This window comes from Aspergillus undulatus, assembly GCF_047715775.1.
Source record: "Aspergillus undulatus strain CBS 261.88 unplaced genomic scaffold BDV17scaffold_26, whole genome shotgun sequence".
In the NCBI taxonomy this organism is placed as follows: domain Eukaryota; kingdom Fungi; phylum Ascomycota; class Eurotiomycetes; order Eurotiales; family Aspergillaceae; genus Aspergillus; species Aspergillus undulatus.
In genome coordinates, this window is record NW_027396630.1 from 176480 (window position 1) to 193872 (window position 17393).

The 17393-nt window shown below is 52.6% G+C and overlaps 5 protein-coding genes across 5 annotated transcripts; 3 read left to right on the forward strand and 2 right to left on the reverse strand.

The window, feature by feature from the left end:
- Positions 1-1386: 1386 nt before the first annotated feature.
- On the forward strand, positions 1387-2743 carry BDV17DRAFT_291643 (putative pre-RNA splicing factor Srp2; the record flags this gene model as incomplete). Its single annotated transcript, XM_073762175.1, has 6 exons — positions 1387-1447; positions 1503-1508; positions 1565-1725; positions 2085-2158; positions 2215-2311; positions 2372-2743. 6 exons carry the CDS (start codon positions 1387-1389, stop codon positions 2741-2743), a joined length of 771 nt encoding a protein of 256 aa, XP_073615262.1.
- A 743-nt stretch (positions 2744-3486) lies between these two features.
- On the forward strand, positions 3487-7371 carry BDV17DRAFT_282006 (uncharacterized protein; the record flags this gene model as incomplete). The annotated part of the gene is made up of 5 exons (XM_073760129.1): positions 3487-4386; positions 4441-4587; position 4656; positions 4818-5128; positions 5527-7371. The coding sequence occupies 5 exons, from the start codon at positions 3487-3489 to the stop codon at positions 7369-7371; spliced, it is 3204 nt and encodes a 1067-aa protein (XP_073615263.1).
- A 610-nt stretch (positions 7372-7981) lies between these two features.
- Positions 7982-11624, reverse strand: BDV17DRAFT_282007 (uncharacterized protein; the record flags this gene model as incomplete). Its single annotated transcript, XM_073760130.1, has 6 exons — positions 7982-8169; positions 8206-8233; positions 8264-8868; positions 8902-9436; positions 9479-9581; positions 10336-11624. 6 exons carry the CDS (start codon positions 11622-11624, stop codon positions 7982-7984), a joined length of 2748 nt encoding a protein of 915 aa, XP_073615264.1.
- Positions 11625-12320: 696 nt separating this feature from the next.
- BDV17DRAFT_96477 (Dor1-like family protein) lies at positions 12321-14062 on the reverse strand. The gene has a single exon (XM_073765411.1). It carries the CDS (start codon positions 14006-14008, stop codon positions 12548-12550), a length of 1461 nt encoding a protein of 486 aa, XP_073615265.1. The 5' UTR covers positions 14009-14062; the 3' UTR covers positions 12321-12547.
- Positions 14063-14213: 151 nt separating this feature from the next.
- Positions 14214-16240, forward strand: BDV17DRAFT_264238 (acid phosphatase DET1). The gene has a single exon (XM_073757994.1). The coding sequence runs from the start codon at positions 14441-14443 to the stop codon at positions 16124-16126; it is 1686 nt and encodes a 561-aa protein (XP_073615266.1). The 5' UTR covers positions 14214-14440; the 3' UTR covers positions 16127-16240.
- The last annotated feature ends 1153 nt before the right edge of the window (positions 16241-17393 follow it).

Below are 17393 nucleotides of genomic sequence, written 5' to 3' on the forward strand. Positions count from 1 at the left end.
AACATAGATGGGTCTTTCAACATGCTGCTTATAACGGAGTACACTAGGTGTAAGAAACCAACCTTGAATTGGACTTGCTTGGTAACTGTATATATATGCACCGAGCTTTCAAAATCGAACCGAACGACCTCCTGTGGTCTTTTTTGACTGTAGAGGCCCTTATTCCTTATTCCCTTTCGAATTGAGCAAGTACTACTGGTATCCATAGTGCTTGCAGCAGTTGTAGGAACGTGGGGAGGCGGAACCGGGGAGAAACCGTGGTTCGCATTCTTTGCTCTGCATTTTCCCCCAATGATCATTCAATGCAGCCAGATCTATACACAAACCTACAGCTGATCTGACCTATGCTCGTCATGAAGTAGGACGAGGCTTCAAGCAATTCATAGACGAACCTGAGACAGAACAGGCGGGGCCACGTGGATCCCTCAGCTGAAAGTGAGGCGAATCGCGCTGCTCCCTGATTTGCAGCCCTCCCTTAGCTCGTCTTGTCGCTCACTTCCACCGTTCAACACTGCGTCTGTCCTCACCTCCTCTTCATCTTCTCTCTCCCATCCTCTATCAGCGCCATCCAATATTCATCATCCATCGCTCTATATTCTATCGCATCTTTCTGTCGACCAGCCCGTGGGTTATAGCCATTTGAGGATCTCGGCCTTTCCTACAAACTCGACCCGTTGCTTGGACCACGCGCCGGAACAGGAGCAACCCGTGTTTCCCACTGACCACATTCGGCCTCCTCACAGGAATTCGACCTCTTGACGTCCGTGGCCTGTATCCTGGCCAGTTTTCGCTTTTATCTGTTTACCTGGAATCGCTCCTGGGCCGTAGCCGGTTCACAGGCCAGTTCTGACCTCCTGGGTCGTCCCTTGGTGTTAACCGCTGTTGATTCTCATCCTCATAACCGACAGCCATGACTGAGGTCTCTTCTACCCGACTCTATCTCGGGAACCTTCCCCGCAATGGTATGCTGGCATCCATCAATCTTCCCCCAGAGGTCTTTCTGTCTCTCCAGCCCACGTCGGATCGTGTTCCCCCGAGTCCCAGCATTCTCTTGAATTTCAGGATGTTCCGATGGATCTCTGAGCCCCGTTTGACCGAAATGCGCCCCAAAATCTGTAACTGCTGCCGACATTCCTCTTCGACTGCGCATCAGACGGGGCGATCTCGGTCTCGGTCCTCCAATTCCCTTAAGTTTTCTTTCATATTTCGGAGGAATTTCGTCGCATTAGCGCATCTCTGTTCCCCTGGATCGTCGTCTATAGTCTGCCTGAGCTAACAACTTGCACGGCGCCTTGCCTGCGCTATTGCTTTTATTCAGTGACCAAACAGGATATCGAAGAACATTTCAGCACCCATGGTACTGGAAAGATCACAGAGATCAAGCTCATGAATGGCTTCGGATTCATAGAGTATGAAGATGCGATGGATGCGAGAGATATTGTTCCTGGTAGGATGCCGGTACTGCTGGCCGAACGAAATGATTTACTAACGTGACTTGATAGCGTTCCGTATGTGAGATCGATAGCCTCGATTCCGTGGGCCACCCTTGTTGACCAGAACCCAGACGGCAGCGACTTCAAAGGCGAGCGCCTCACTGTGCAATTTGCTAGGGGCCCTCGTCGCAAGGAGAATTTCCCAGCTCCTACGGACCGTCCTAATGTCCCTCGTCCTCGGCGTACGATCTTTCGTATGTTGGTTTCCGGCCTCCCGGAAACAAGCTGGCAGGTTAGCAGCCCTCTCAAAATTCTTCTTTCCCAGGATTTCGTGGACTTCAGTACCATCCGATTAGTCATTGCCCGGCTTCGCTGCTCCAAGTCTTGCCCAAATCTGTCCGGAATTTATTCTCACACCCATCGGTGACTGATTGGTTTGGCCATACTCCCGGTGCACAGAGATCGGGGCCTGGTACACACAACAGCCCCGGAATTCGGACAACCTAAATTGGACAGAGCCTAGCAGCCATATTGGATATACTCCCTTGGACTGTCTGCGCTCGCCTTTCATAGCGCTTTCTTTTGCATAGACCTGGAATCGCCCGGAATTTCTCCTTTTGCCTGGACAGGGACTTACACCGTGGACATTAGGATCTCAAAGACTTTGCCCGCCAGTCCGGCCTGGACGTTGTCTACTCGGAGACCGGCCGTGAACCTGGAAGAGGGTGGGTTACCTCTAGATCTACCCGACCTTTGGTAAACCTTATTAACACGATTCAAGGTTTGTTGAATTCGAGACTGCAAACGACTTGAAAACCGCAGTCGATAAACTCGATGGCCGGGAGTTCAAAGGCTCCAGAGTGACCTGTGTTCCCGATGTAAGGACCACCTCGTGCCCAAGGAACTGGAATGTGATCCTCATTGCGTTGCGCCTCTAGATTCAGCCTTATGACGACCGGTCCTACCGTGATCCGTACCGCTCCCGGTCGCCTCGTCGGGGCTATCCCCCTATGGACGAATATGACCGCAGATATTCGGTGCCTCGCGGATACAGCCCCCGCGGTCATTTCCGCGAACGGTCTCCTATCCCGATGCGTCGGGAGTACTATGCTGATGGCTATGGACGCCGCACTCCTCCTCGCCCTAGGATGGAGGACTATCCTCCTCCACGCCGCCCCTACGAGGACCCCTATGGCCCACCACCTCCGCCTCGCTATGATGACCCGTATGCTCCCCCTCCAAGGGCTTATGGACGACCTCGAACCCCGCCGCGGGGCGAGTATGCTCCGTATGAGCGCCGCTACTGGTAGGAGCTGAGCAGCTTGTTGCTTTCTTCCTTGTGTTGTTTGCATGGTGGATACCGATACCCTTCACGTTGAATGAGCTTTCTTATGTTTACCTCGTTCTTTTGCCTCGACTGGTTCACGAAATGCCCTTTTGATTCAAACCTGAACCCTACGCTTGAGTGCAGGGAGATGTTGCTTGAAAATTTAAGCTATAGTAACCGATTGACGATATCTAATTCCGCTGGACCCGGGCAGATCCAGCTTGCGTCGGAACAGCAGGCCGACATTTAAGGTTATTATTTAGGTTGAGCTTGATGATTGACGGACTTAAGGCCCCATGATGATAATCTATCACGGTCGCTTGGGGCATACTGTAGATACTGCAGTTAATATAGGACTTGATTTACACTGTATATTCGGTAGTGCGTAGTTATAATAAGAGCAGCAACGTCATGGATTCGACATGAACCAAAAAACTTCGTCGGACCCCGCGCTAAACGCTGCTGCCCCGCTATCCGGATTTCCAGCACAGAGCTCCAGCTGCGTACTACCAATAATGAGAGTTCGATGAGCGCTGGCTTAAGCAACTTGTCCATCACCTGAAGAGCAAAAAATCCTAGGCTCCAAGAGTATAATTGCGCGTTATCTGTCCGCTACACAATACAAATCCGCGTCAACTGACTTCTGAGAAATCCAGCTTGCGAAAATCAAGCACAAGAAACTGCTTCACCTCCTTGAACCCTCAGAAAAGGTCATCAGATCCCGCAATGGCCGAACAACGAGTCAACGTCCACATCCCCTCCCGCCCCGCCGTCCTCGACAGCGTCCGCCTGCGCAACATCCAACTCCCGCTCCCCTACGCCCCAGACCCATGGCACCGCACCGGCAAAGCACAACCCTGCACGGCATCCCTGAAGCTTTCATACTCCTCTGCCGTAGCCGCCGCCAACGCCGACGATGTCTCGCTTTCCCTCGACTACGGCAAGCTCTACCGCCGGTTAGAAGAGGACATCCGCAACATGGCAGTCAGCAGCAAGCCCGGCGGTAGCGGCGGTAGCGGCGGCAGTGGTGGCGGGCAGCACAACATGATTAGCGTTGATGGGAGTCGGCGCGAGGAGATGCTCGGCGCGGAGGTCGGGCAGGATGTACGTCTGACCGCGGGGATGGTCGCGAACTGCGGCCTGGGACTCCTCGATGAGACGGCCGCTGGGGTCCGGCGGATGGCGCACGTGCAGCAGAGTCGGCGGAGGAGTAGTCACGGTGGTGACAACGCCACATCCGCCTCCGCTTCTTCATCGTCGTCGACTGGCGGGCCCGTCGATGACATCTACGGGCAGTGCGAGGTCTGGCTGCACCTGCCAAAGGCTATCCTGCGCGCGGAGAATGGGCTCCATTATCGCAGCTCTACGATGTGGGGGTATAGACAGGGAGCTAAGGCCGGCGGGGATGTGACTTCTAGTAATGGGTCCGAACGCTGCCCTGTGGTTCTGGAAGAGGAGTTCCGGATTGAGGGGATCCGGTGCTATTGTATTCTAGGTGTGAACTCGCATGAGCGGGTTGAGAAGCAGGCTGTTATTGTCTCGTTGGAATTCAAGGGTCCTGGACAGTTGGCTTGGGGGTCGACTGTGGTGGATACTTATCAGGCTATGACGAGGGCCGTTGCTGAGGTTGGTTTGTCCGACTTTGTTAGATCTGCTGTTATTGACCTCTTTGTTTTACAGGCCGTGGAGGAGACTTCGTTCCAGACAGTCGAGGCGCTGGCAACGTTCGTAGCTCGCATTGTAACGGTGGACTTTGCCAACGAGCGGGTGACGGTAAGAGTTGAAAAGCCGAGTGCGCTGGCATTTGTGGAGGCTTCCGGGGTGGAAGTGACTCGGTCACAAGCCTTCTTCGAGAGGTCTGCATGATCTTCGTAAATTCTGATAATTAGGCAGAGAGTATAAGAACAAATAAGTCACGCATCTATATCCAATGGCATAAACACGTGATCCTGTATGCCTTGTTTCGCTTAGCACCGGCGTTCTATGATTGGCTGACAATGCCCGCTGCGACGTCTTTTTTGACCTGCATTTATTGAACTCCTGCTCTCTTCTTACAGCCCTCTCTCCTGCTTACAACCCCCCTTGTACGGGATCACTTCGTCTAGCCCGCATTAACTTTGTCTTGACAACCGGGACATACCTCTTGAAGTTCGAATATTATCGCCGTCGTATCTCTATGTGCCTGTCTGCGCCCAAGCCCTCATTGTTCGGTCCCGCTCGCTCTACTGGCTCATTCACCCCCCTTTCGACGCCAAACCTGCCTGATACCTCGTCTTTCAACCTGGCCGACTCTCTGACCTCCTCAACCGCTGCCTTCGTGCCATCCTCGCTGCGCGAGACTTCCATCGACGACGTGATTTGGGTAGCGGTTCGTCGTCCGTCCTGAACAAGGGCGGACGGTAAATCATATACTGCTTTGTCCGGTATTCGGGCACAATCTAGGAGGAAATCGGGGATCAACAGCCCTACGTTCAGAGAAATTACGTAGTGTTGGTACCTTTCTTGAAAAGGTGGGGCTTCTTCTCAGACACCCCCTCGCCTGGGTTGCTTGGCGACCTGAATGCTAACTGAGCCTGTGGCCGGAATAGACGCGGTATCGCGAAACTTACGAGCCAGTGCTTGTGAATAAATGATTAGCAGATGTTATTGTATCTTGGTCTACGACTGCGCTTTCCGACGGCGTATCAGCGAGACTGCCATTGCTCCTTACGGCTACAACTTGCATTAGATAAACCTTGAGAGAGGATTTGAGATACTGCGCGAAAGCAACGCAATATGTCGCCAAATGCTCAAGACGACCTTTCGGTGGGTGATGTGTTCAGCCCTCAGGCTGACATGTCCCACTCAAAACTGGAGGACGACTTCGCCGCTACCGCCAATCAAGAGACCGGCTTTCGGATGAGTGCTCGTAGCCCGGATCGCAAATCCGGCCCAGCAATCAATGAGCCTAGTCCCTTCCCAGCCCCAAAGTTGGACGCGAGCGCGCTGAGTGCGAAAAGCAACCGACGCAAGAAAAAGAAGAAGCAGGCTCAGGTTCAGGCGGCATCGGCGCTCTCTACTGTACGCGGATTCACTCCTCGAGGCTCCGGCGATGAAGATTCGGACTTCTCGACCACAAGCTCTTGTGCGCCTAGTTCTCAGCCGCGGGGCCCGGCCGGCAGTAACGGTGCCAGCCCTATGTTACAGCCAGCTTCGGGAGGCGGTATTAGTGCTCTGCGACTCCAGCTCGATCATATGAATCTATCGGGAAACTCTCCGCGCCATAAAGCTGCGGACGGCCTATGCTCCGCAACACCCAGCAACGCGAGTGTCTATTCTGACAGCGATGAGACTGAGATCCTGACCAGCTACGAAGTACCCTTGGACCACGACTATGTCAGTGCCGATGCTGTCGCGGAGGAAAAGAGACAGGAAGAGCAATACCAAAATACAATGAACACACAGGCCGTTCGCAATCAGCTTTGCCGGAAGATGACAACCGACGACTTTGAGCCTCTGCTTTGCCTGGGCAAGGGCTCTTTTGGAACGGTTCTGCTGGTGCGCCATGCTCTCACGGGTAAACTCTACGCGCAGAAGCAGTTCAAGAAGGCCTCGATCACGGTCCACAAGAAGCTCATCGAACAAACTAAGACCGAGCGCATGATCCTCGAAAGCGTGAACCGACACCCCTTCGTCGTCAAGCTCTTCTATGCCTTCCAGGACCACGAGAGACTCTACCTCGTCCTCGAATACGCCCAAGGAGGTGAACTCTTCACCCACCTCGCCATGGAACGCATGTTCGACGAAGACGCCGCAGCCTTCTACATGGCTGAGATGGTCCTCGCCCTGGAACACCTCCACCAGAACGTCGGCGTAATCTACCGCGACCTGAAGCCCGAAAACTGCCTCCTCGACCGCGAAGGCCACCTCCTCCTGACCGACTTCGGCCTCAGCAAAATCGCCGTCGACGACGACGACCGCTGCAACTCTTCCCTCGGCACAATCGAATACATGGCCCCCGAAGTCATCCAGGGAAAGCCCTACGGCAAAGCATGCGATTGGTGGTCCCTCGGCGCACTAGGCTACGACCTCCTAACAGGCTCCCCACCCTTCAAAGCAAACAACCACGCCAAACTCCAGGAGAAGATTCTCAAGCAGAAACTCGCCCTGCCATACTACCTCGGCCCCGACGCAAAGGACCTCCTCACCCGGCTCCTCCGCAAGGAACCCGCCAAGCGACTAGGCTACCACATTGCCAAGGACCTACAGACCATCAAATCCCACCGCTTCTTCCGCAAGATCGACTGGTGCGCGTTGGAGAACCGAGCCCTCACCCCGCCTATCATCCCCGTCGTCACGGACCCAGCCCTCGCTGAGAACTTCAGCACCGATTTCACGGCCCTCCCGTTGAGTCCCGTTGAGGGGCCCGGCTTTTTCACGGAGTACTACGCCTCTCAGCCTCGTGGGGGCGGGAGCGGGAGCGGGATGCAGTCTGCGGATGTTGACATGGACATGGATATGGGCGTGGCTGATAGTAACCCCTTTGGTGGGTTTAGTTTTGTTGCCCCGAGCAGTCTGCTTGATCATGCTGCTGCAGGTGGCGACGGCGGTGCTGTGGCTGCGGGTTATTGACTACAGGGTTTTCTAGGTGGCCATTCTGTCATGCCATTCAAGTTGCTTGTCTTGGTTGCGGTTTTCGGACTTAGATCGATTTACGGAGTACAATTCAATTCAAAGTCTCTCTGTACCATTTCAGTTTCTCTTGTTAACTTTCCTTTCTTGGCATACAGAAGTAACGAATCTTGAGTTGAAGATAACAGTATATACAGCGTATCGAAGAATAGAATCAATGAGGTCAAGATCATACTATGCTCCGGCCCGTCCTCTATGGATTGAATGACGGTAAGTAGAATTCGGAGAGTGCATGCATGTGAGTAGAAATCAACCCTCGTACAAAGCCGCCGCCTTTACCCTCGGTCTTGTCTTGACTAGCTCCTGGTATAGTTTCCTTCTGGGTATTTTTGAGGCGTTTGCTGTCATCATCCGGTTTGGCTCAGCTCGGCTCGTATATATGAGTCTACCTTTGCCGTAGGGAGGTCTCAGTTGAGCACAGATCTAGCGGACTTCAACCGTTCGTCCTCTTTTTATCGAGCATTATTATGAAACGAAGCATATTTAGAATGCTTCTCACGTTAGGTAGGTAAACATGTGGAATTTCATCATCAGCTGGACTACCAGTGGACTATAATTCTCCTTCCTCACTCCCACCACCGTCGTCATCCTTCGGCATAGGCTCCGGAGGCGGCGGCGGAGGTTGCTGGCGATGCTCAGGCGGTGGAGGGGGTTGTTGGTCCCTTCCAGCTGTAGCTGAGGAATATGAGGGCCTTCGATCCCGGTGCCGCTCATCATCTTCTCGCTCTCGCTCCCGTTCTCGATATCGATTGTGCCCGTGGCCGTGGCTGTGACTGTCGGGAATGCGCTTCGTGGGGCTGTGCTTTGGTGGCGTAGCAGAGCTTTGTGAGACGATTTGGTCGATGCGTTGCTGGATGGGGTCAACGTTTTTGGTTTCGCTGTTGCGGCATGGTGGGAATGTCGTTCGGGGGGTTGGTGGGAGGGGGTGTTGATAGCGGTGTTGGGATTGATGAGGGTGGCCATTGGACGGGCGGTCTTGGGAGAAGGATGAGGATGACGGGGAATTGGAAGAGGGAGGAGGGAGTAGTGCTCCGTCTCCGCCGAATGACCCTGCGGCTGTGGCTGCGTCGGAGCCTACCCGTGAGCGTTTGGGCGAGCGTCTTCCGTTTGGGGAGGCATCGTCCTGGGAGTTGGGTGGGCGGTCTCGAGAATCGCCCTCTGGCTCTCGCGAGCGCTTCCTGGAGGTGGGATCTAGTGCTTCAAGTGTCCCGCGGGGCCGTAGGATTCTAGTTCTCTCAACGCCATCGTTGAAAGGCGGGATGGTCGGGTAGAATTGATTGTGCTTATTCTGCGCATTGCTTTCATACAACTCTGCCATCCTGGTGCACGCGCGACGCACCTGCGTGATATCGACGTCTATTTGTTCCCACCAGGGTCGCCCTAATTCGTCGTCTTCGAATGCGAGGTCACAGTGGCTTGCGGCGGCGTAGAAGGCAGCTGCGGCGATGACGCGCGCGGGAAACTGGAGACAAAGAACGGTATACATTGAGTCGTTCAGGAAAGCCCAAGACGAGTTGCGAATGTGCTTATTGTCGTTGACCCCGAAAAAGCAAATGTAATCATAGAGGATCTTGTACGGCTGCTCCAACTGCAAATCAAAGCACAGGGCCTCGAGCAAGATATCCTCGTGGTGAAGGATTGTGTCGCGCCATTTCCAAAACTCCTTAGACTGCTCATCCACGACCAGATTGGGTTGTTTCTGTGCAACCCGACAAACAGCAACCACCAGCTCTTTCATCCTCCGCACATTTTCCTCCACCTTCGTAGCTAGGAATAAAGACGTTGCAGCGATCGGGTAAGCGTGGATTCCCGTACGCTCCGGTCTGTCGGATATCACGTATCGCATGAAGAAGCGGTGCAGGTAGACGGCAGCTGTCGCGAGTGTAGGCTGCGGCAACTTCAACATGATCCCAACCTGAGCGATAAAGTTGACCCCTTTACTTCGATGCAGGTTCTCATCATCTATGCTCATGCCATCGAGCTGCGACGGCGAGCGGGCGAGCTCCTCATTCGTAAAGAGCCATTGTTCTTGCGCCGCGAGGAGGACCGGATTTGAAGGCGCTGGAGGCGGTCGTTTGATGGGCGGTTGAGACGCCATCAAGCTTAACGTACGAGGTGAGTCGTCTTCGGAGGAGTCGCCGTGATAGTCGCTGTAGCCGTCAAGGTCAAACTCCGAAATTTATAGGGGCTGGATATGTATGGACCGGAAATAAAGCGAAGCCGAGTTAAGGCGCGTGCGTTTCAACGCCGACAAGGCTCACTTTCTCCAAATCCCCTTCAGATATAATTCGCAACAAGACAGCCACGAATTTGCAAAGGCTCGAGCTTAGAGCAATCAGGCCTCATCGCATCGTGAGTCAGGGCAATCGCGCATGTGCCCTGTGTTCCGCAAGGTGAGTGCTCAGATGAGGATGAGCTTGCAGAGGCAGGTCTGTAGCAGTCAAGACTCAAAGGCAGGAACGTCAGTGTAATCTGCCCTTACTCTCTTCAGTACGGGACTCTGGTTTCAATTTCGACTTCTCCGGGAGGTTGCTGAGCTCTAAACTTCTCCAATGGATCTTGAAGATCTGGAGTGTAATCGCAGCCAATGATGTCGGAGCATCGGGTTTCTCCGGTCCCGTTTGGTTGTACAGCGAACCCCATGGCATGATGACAATGAGAAAAGTAAGCGATTCCGCTAATCATATATATAGTAAACATCCTTGATGAGGATTGAGATGCTATCGCTATTGATTATACCTGCACCGAGCGCCAGCCACGTGGAATATGCGTGTAGGTAACGCCGTGATAGAGAGCCCTTTTTGACCCGCTTAAACAACAATGAAACAGTAATAGAACATAGTGTCAAGTGAGATAAATCACTCTTCTTCGCTAATCTCGCTTTCATCTTCACTTAATGCATACTGTTGTGAAGGGATGTGGCCTTGAGCCTGCTGGTTTTGGGCCTCTTCCGCAAATGCAGCCTCCATCTCTGCAGCCAACAAGTCGTCATCCGCCTCCTCTTCGGCTTCATCATTGTCATCCTCAACCTGGATATCTGGAATTGGTTCTGGCCGCTGGTTTGTTGGAACTGGCGATGGAAGGCGCAGATCCTCAATGTCCTCATACCCGTCTTCTTCTTCCTCCTCTTCATCATTAGCGGGGGTATTATTGGACGAGAAATGTGCGGGATTCACTTTGAATGGGCGAGCTGGGGGTGGAGATCCCATGTCAATAATCAAATCACCGTCGATGATGATGTTAGATCCAGGTGACGGGACGCTCTTCTGCGACGATACCGCTCCTGTTCCTGTATCAGAGGGCGAGGATTTGGTCGACTCGAAAACAATTTCTTCTGGCTCCTCTTCCTTCTCCATCCTCCTCTGCTCTTTGTTATTGTTTCCCTGCCTTTCAGGCTCCCTAAGTGGTGATTTTGGTTGCGATTTTGCAGGAGCAGCTTTGCTCGCCCGCGAGCTATCAGTGGCTGGCTTCTTCTGGCGAAGAGAGTTCGTTTGAGCCTTAGGACGAGGCCGTGGGCTGAGCGCAGGTTTGGCCGCCGTAGCTAGCGGAGTGCCAGCCTTGCTTGTACCGGCATACGGTTCCGGCGTTGCATTGCCTGAGCCCGACTTCACATCGTCCGAATTATCCTTATCCTTGGCAAGGAAGTGGCGGTAATCGTATGGGTTGTCATCATCGGCCAGTCCATCGTCATTCCCGCTTCCCTCGCGATCATCCCCAGAGGTGTGCTCATCGTCCTGTAATGTCCGGAGTTGCGGATATTGCTGAATCACTTGCTTCTGTGTTTTGGCCGGTGCGGAACGAAGATTGAAGTTGAGCTGGGTAGCCACTGGCTCAAGCACAAAGGCTTTCCTAGTCGCATCGAATACAAGCACCAGATTATGGTCCTGCGATTCTGAGGCGCTTTGTGCTGGGTCGACGCTGCCTTGGTAGGAGTAGGTCAGGACATTTTGTTCCGCGCTCGGAGCTTTATCGGTAATCGTCAGGTTGAAGTGGTCCCGGGAGTGTGGGGATTTGGTGATAACGGAACGCTGCTGTGAGGTTGCGGCCTTGGTTTTGTAATTATACTGGATGTTTATTAACCGAGAACGAGGCTTGTCGGACTTGCGTGCTAAGCGCTCGCCCAGGATAATGGGGTATTCGGCTTGTTTCGTAGGATCGATCATCCCGCTGCTTGAGAGTGTTGAGGCCGCCATCGGAATTCGGGACGGGTTGTCGACAGCTCAACGCGAGGTACGGACACAAGATATATAGCAGTTATATAAACGGAAATAGGTATAGTATAGTATATAGAATATCGTCCCCTTTATAGATTGGGATAAAGCGCTCGCATTGCGTGAATGAAGAGGAAGTCCGGTGGAACAATACAAGAGGGAGGTCACACAAGAGGAGAGACGAATGGAGTGAAATCAGGGTGGGAGATGGGACTCAATACAGCCAAGGCATTCACCATGGCACAAGGAGAAGAAGACTCAATCGAGGAGAGAGGAGGGGAGGAGCTGAAGTTGGACTTGGAGAGACAAGACAAGCGCCTGTCGAGACCAAGAGGTCATTGTCGGCCGAGGTAATATTACAAGAAATACCGTATGACAGGCCCTTTTTTGGCCCGATCGGGCTAGCCTCCTTTGTACATTTAAGTTCAGGTTCTCGACTATGTACACACATCGACGATTATTGTACAGAGTACTGCCTGTACGGACAGCAAATAAAAGAGACCACTTGAGAAGCTGACCCTTCATGACAGTCTCAAATAACCACACCCAGTGAGGTGAGTGAATCACCTTTCTCGCCGCCACCGAATGGCGGTAGGGGTCATACTTGGGGCTGACCACAGCCTCGTTCCCTCAGAGCATTCTGAGCCCCAGTTCCGAATTCAGAGCTCTGTTGATTGATTCGCCATGTGATCCAGTCAAATGTGCGTCATTATAAAGGGGACGTTGTCCAAGCCTGGGGTGCCATTGATGGCCTCGGCTGTCGCCTGGGTTTGGCCTCTGAGCCCTAGCGACGTCGCTGGCATGCACTGTCACTGTCGCAGCGCGCGAAGACGGCCTTGCAGGCGTTGAGGGTTGTTCAACTTATGTGGTCCAATCAAGACCATAGGCAATTGCTGGAGTGACGATTACGCTGCAGCTGGGGAAGTCGCTTGCAAGGTTCCCTTCGAGGGCCCCGTAGGGCTTGTTGGGTTCGCTCCTGTGAGCTGTTCAAGGCGCCCGGCCAATGCTCGGTGTTTTCGCATAACTTCCTCCCACTCATAGGCAATATCCTCGTCCTCATCGTCCTCATCGCCGAGTTCGGTGAGAATCATACTGAAATCACCTCCAAGTCGACCCAGACTAGCAGCGCAATATAGCACCTGAGTCAAGAGACTTTCACGGGCTGTTTTGTCTTGAATGTTTGGTAAATATGTGCGTAGAGTGTCAGCTAGTAGCTGTACCAGGTGCGTGGGAAAGGTTGCAAGAGCGGGCGGAAGACACTGAAAGGGATCGAGCTTGTTTTCCGCCTGGGACTGTGTCGTCTCTAGTCGCGCGTCGATCCCTCGAAGGCCCGGTATGGCCGTATCAGACTCCGACTGGTCGGGTGTAAATATGTTCTTATACAGAGAGACAATCGCGAAGCTCTGCTCGCGGAAGACCTCAATGTATCGTTTCACATACTTTTCTGTTTGATGGCCGTCCGCCCACGAACCAGTGCCGCTTTTCTGATCTGGGCTTTGCGTCCTACGCAGTGATTCTTGGTCTGCGAGTTCTCGGAGAGGGTCCAATGCCTCCAGCATGGAGACAAGATTCGCTAGACGACAGATCAGGAACAACGCACCAAGCGCGCCTCCCCCATTGCTCGCTCCACCATCGCCATGGGCTGCATCGAGTTCAGGGGCTACCCTCCGTAGCCAGCCTACTGTCCGCATGGCCGCCGCAAGTCGAAGATTCTGCGAACGGAGAGCGGTGATGAGATTCGAAGTCATATCTTTCATTGCGTTCTCAGCCTGGGCGACCACATCCTTCACTAAAGGAGACTCTGGGTACAACGTCTGTAGCCTCTTGATGTGAGCGTAGAGATCTATTGCTGCAGAGTATGTCGTCGAGAATGTAGTCGCTGTGTTCCCGGAGTTGGCCGCAGCGGACGACACGGCTGTCGCGAGTAGGGTGGGTAATTCTAGGATGTCCGAGATGCGGTCAACATTTCGCGAGAGTCGCATAACCTTTTTCCGCTGCTCAAGTGTCGCATTCTCTGCTGCTCTACTATACTTTGACGAGTAGCGAACCGCCTCCTCATCCAGCTTTGGTATTCCATCGCGTAGTTCCTGAGCCTGGCGAGTCAATTTAGGAATAGACGAATGGAGGTTGGATAAGCTGTCTGCGGAGGTGATGAAGGATTTGTGAGATCGGTTAGACAGCGCTTGTAGAGAGAGGAGAGTTGAGTGCGTTGATTGCGCGAGCGATTGGGGTTCTGTTGTCTGGAGGGCCTGTGAGGAAAGCGTAGGCAATCGGTTGAGGTACTGAATCGTGGTCAGATCTTTGGGGAGATGTGCCTCGGTCGAGGGTAGATGTGAGCTCAGAAGCTCGTACAAGTGGTCAGCCATGGTCACTGGCTCTCTTGGATGCAGAAAGAAAAGCCACTTTAAATTCTGTTCAATGTGACAATTGGTGTAGTAACGAGAGACAGGGGAGAGTACAGTGGATGGACGGTGATAGACAGTACGGTGGCCGGAGCGGCAACAAGCGCAGCCTTCGGAGGAACAAATGAGGCCCAACCAGTTCTTGATTATTCGCCATCCGCATCCATCTCCGCATCTCTATACCGTCTGTCTACATTCAAGACTTCACACTCTTTTATTGAATTCCTGCTTAATAGTGACCTTCTTTGACCAAATACTTGAGTCGAGTTGCATGATACCACCGTACTATATCCCTGCTCGCTGATCCACCATCCTCACCTACATACACCATGGGCAAACCGCGGGTAAATCTATCTAGAAATGAACCCGCTTTATTTCTGATTCTCACCATCACAGATGATCATTTTGATTCGACATGCTCAATCCGAGGGAAACAAGAACCGCGAAATCCACCAGACGATCCCCGATCACCGGGTGAAGCTCACGCCAGAAGGCCACCGTCAGGCACAAGAAGCAGGTACCAGACTACGGGGGCTTCTACGACCAGACGATACCATCCATTTCTTCACGTCGCCCTACCGTCGGACCCGTGAGACCACCGAAGGCATTCTTTCATCCCTCACGGCAGATACGCCATCTCCGTCGCCCTTTCCGAGACAAACAATTAAAGTTTATGAGGAGCCGCGACTACGAGAGCAAGATTTCGGTAACTTCCAACCATGCTCTGCAGAAATGGAGCGGATGTGGCTAGAGAGGTCGGACTACGGGCACTTTTTCTATCGGATCCCGAATGGCGAATCAGCTGCGGACGCCTACGACCGGGTAAGCGGCTTCAATGAGTCGATGTGGCGGTTGTTCGGGGAGAAGGACTTTGCCAGTGTCTGCGTCCTTGTCACTCACGGACTGATGACTAGGGTGTTTCTGATGAAGTGGTATCACTGGAGTGTCGAGTACTTTGAGGACCTCCGCAACATCAACCACTGCGAGTTCGTCATCATGAAACTCAACGAGGACAGCGGCAAGTACGCACTCCAGAATCAACTCCGTACATGGTCTGAGTTGAAAAGGGAGAAAGAGCTGGAACGTCAACGAGAGCACGCCGAAAAGGGCCTTGAACCCCCTGCTTCAGCGCCGTCGGAAACACCGGTCCCAATCAGGCGCAAATGGGGCGGATGTCCAGACGGATGCACCCACGGCATGCACAGGAAGACTTCCCTGCGCTCATCTCGAACACATGCTGGCGATCAGCGAAAAGACCAAGATACCCATCATAAATCAGCCCACGACTCCATTCGCCATAACCAGACAAGCCAGGAAAGCAACCCCTCGGCAACAGAAAACACGGTAACCGAAGGCCAAACGCTCACAGCCCCCGAACCCGCCATCGGCGACCGTCTAGGCGACGAAATGCCATTAAAGACCCTCCCTTCAAACACGCAGTACCTCTCTACCCCCGAAAAAAGCACACCACCGCACAACAACACCAAGCACCACCATCACCACCGGCACCACCTCTCCCCCTCCCACCCCAAAAGCCCCCTATTCGCGTCCCGCCCAAAGCTACCTAACTGCGACAGCGAAGACCGCCTCCATGCACATGCAACCGCAAATTACAACCTCATCCACCTCGTCGGCCGCGACGGCGGCGGAACCCTAAGCGGCGCGCCTAGCGTCGCGGCCTCCGAAGACGAGCGCGAGCGCGACAGTAGCAATAACCGTGAACCCACTCGCGGACATCTGAAGCGGCATAAACCCCGTCCGTCTCAGGACCTCGATAATGACGGCGACGACGAGGGGAGTGGGCGGCAGACGCCGAAGCTGAGACGAACGAAGTCGACTCACCATCGGCATGGTAATGCCCATACGCACCCTTCGAATCCGAATCAGAGTCTGAATGCGGCTACGCCGAGGAAAACGGAGACGATTCCTGATACTGATGATACGGAGACGGATAATGCGCCGCTTGAGCATGAACAACAGTCGGAGGTTGAATGCAAGCGCGACGCGGACGGAAATAATGATGATGATGCCCTCGAACAAGCTCGAAAGGAGGACCAGAGTATTCGGGGGAGCGTTTATTAAATATCGGATACCTGCTATGATAAGACTGCTACATGACTACCTATAGATGATTAGATTGACGATGCGATGCATACGATACCCTGCAATGCAATTTGGTCTTTGCTTTTTGCCGTTTGGTGACTAAAATTGAATAGAGAGTAGTGAACCAGCCTTTCTACTTTCCTAAACTAATACATTCCAAGTGAAAATGGAGTAGAGTGGAATCCAGAGTTCAGAGAATCTCAAGTCCCCGTCTTTATTCAGGTCAATGTAATGTAGTTGGTATGTAACTTACATTTCAATCCAGCGGGGAATTGAAAGTAAAAGAAAAAAAGCTCCATGACAAATGAAAACCACGATCAGGAAGAAAAAAAAAGGAATAAATGAAACAGGGGAATATGTAAAAAACAAGCCGGGAATAAGGGGAGTATCACTACTTTTTTTGTGGTTGTCGAGGACATAATCCAATATGACAGACAGGCAAACAAACAAGCATGCGTCAAGGGTCGTTGAGAAGAAACAAGGTGAGAATCGAATAGGATAGAGTACCACCAAGAAGAAAGGCCTCCGTCTCCGATCAGCCCAAGACCTGGAAGAAATTGAATGTGGTAGGTTTGGAGCGTGTCGTTAAAGCGTAATCTCGATCAGTTGAAAGCAGAAAGGGAATATCAATCAACCGAAACAAACAATGCGGCAATGCAAAACGCAAGAGAGAGAAACGAAATTTGCAACGCCGGGTAAATGGTGAATGGGTGTTTATGATAGGGAAGTGAATCGATCTATGAGTAACATCTGCCAGATGAAATGCCCAAATCCAGAGAATATAAAGAAGGGGAGAAATGGATCGAAATGAGAAGCGGAGATCAGAAAGACACAACGGGCATTAGCGAAACAAGGGACGGAGGAAAATCATGATTATCGTGACTTCTCATCTCCAAGACCAAGAGAAGCCCGCGGGATCTCGGTGCTTTTTTTGTCTTGACGAGATCTTTCAAAAACGAAATCGTATCAAATGGGATATAACGCGGAAAAAGGTGTCATCATAAATGCAGGAGCACGCTCAGAACAGTAGAGGTCAGAGTCGTTCCAATATCGCTGCCTGACACTTTTTTTTTTCGAAGTTTTGACTTTTCGTTCGGGCGGACCAAGAGACAGATAACCAGGGTACTTTTCAAACATATGACCGAGACCGAAAAGAGTATCGGACTGTCAACGCGAATAAAGACAAGACGAGAAAAAGAGGCGGTATCATCGAGCGGTATCAGAACAGGACGTAACGAAGGGAAAT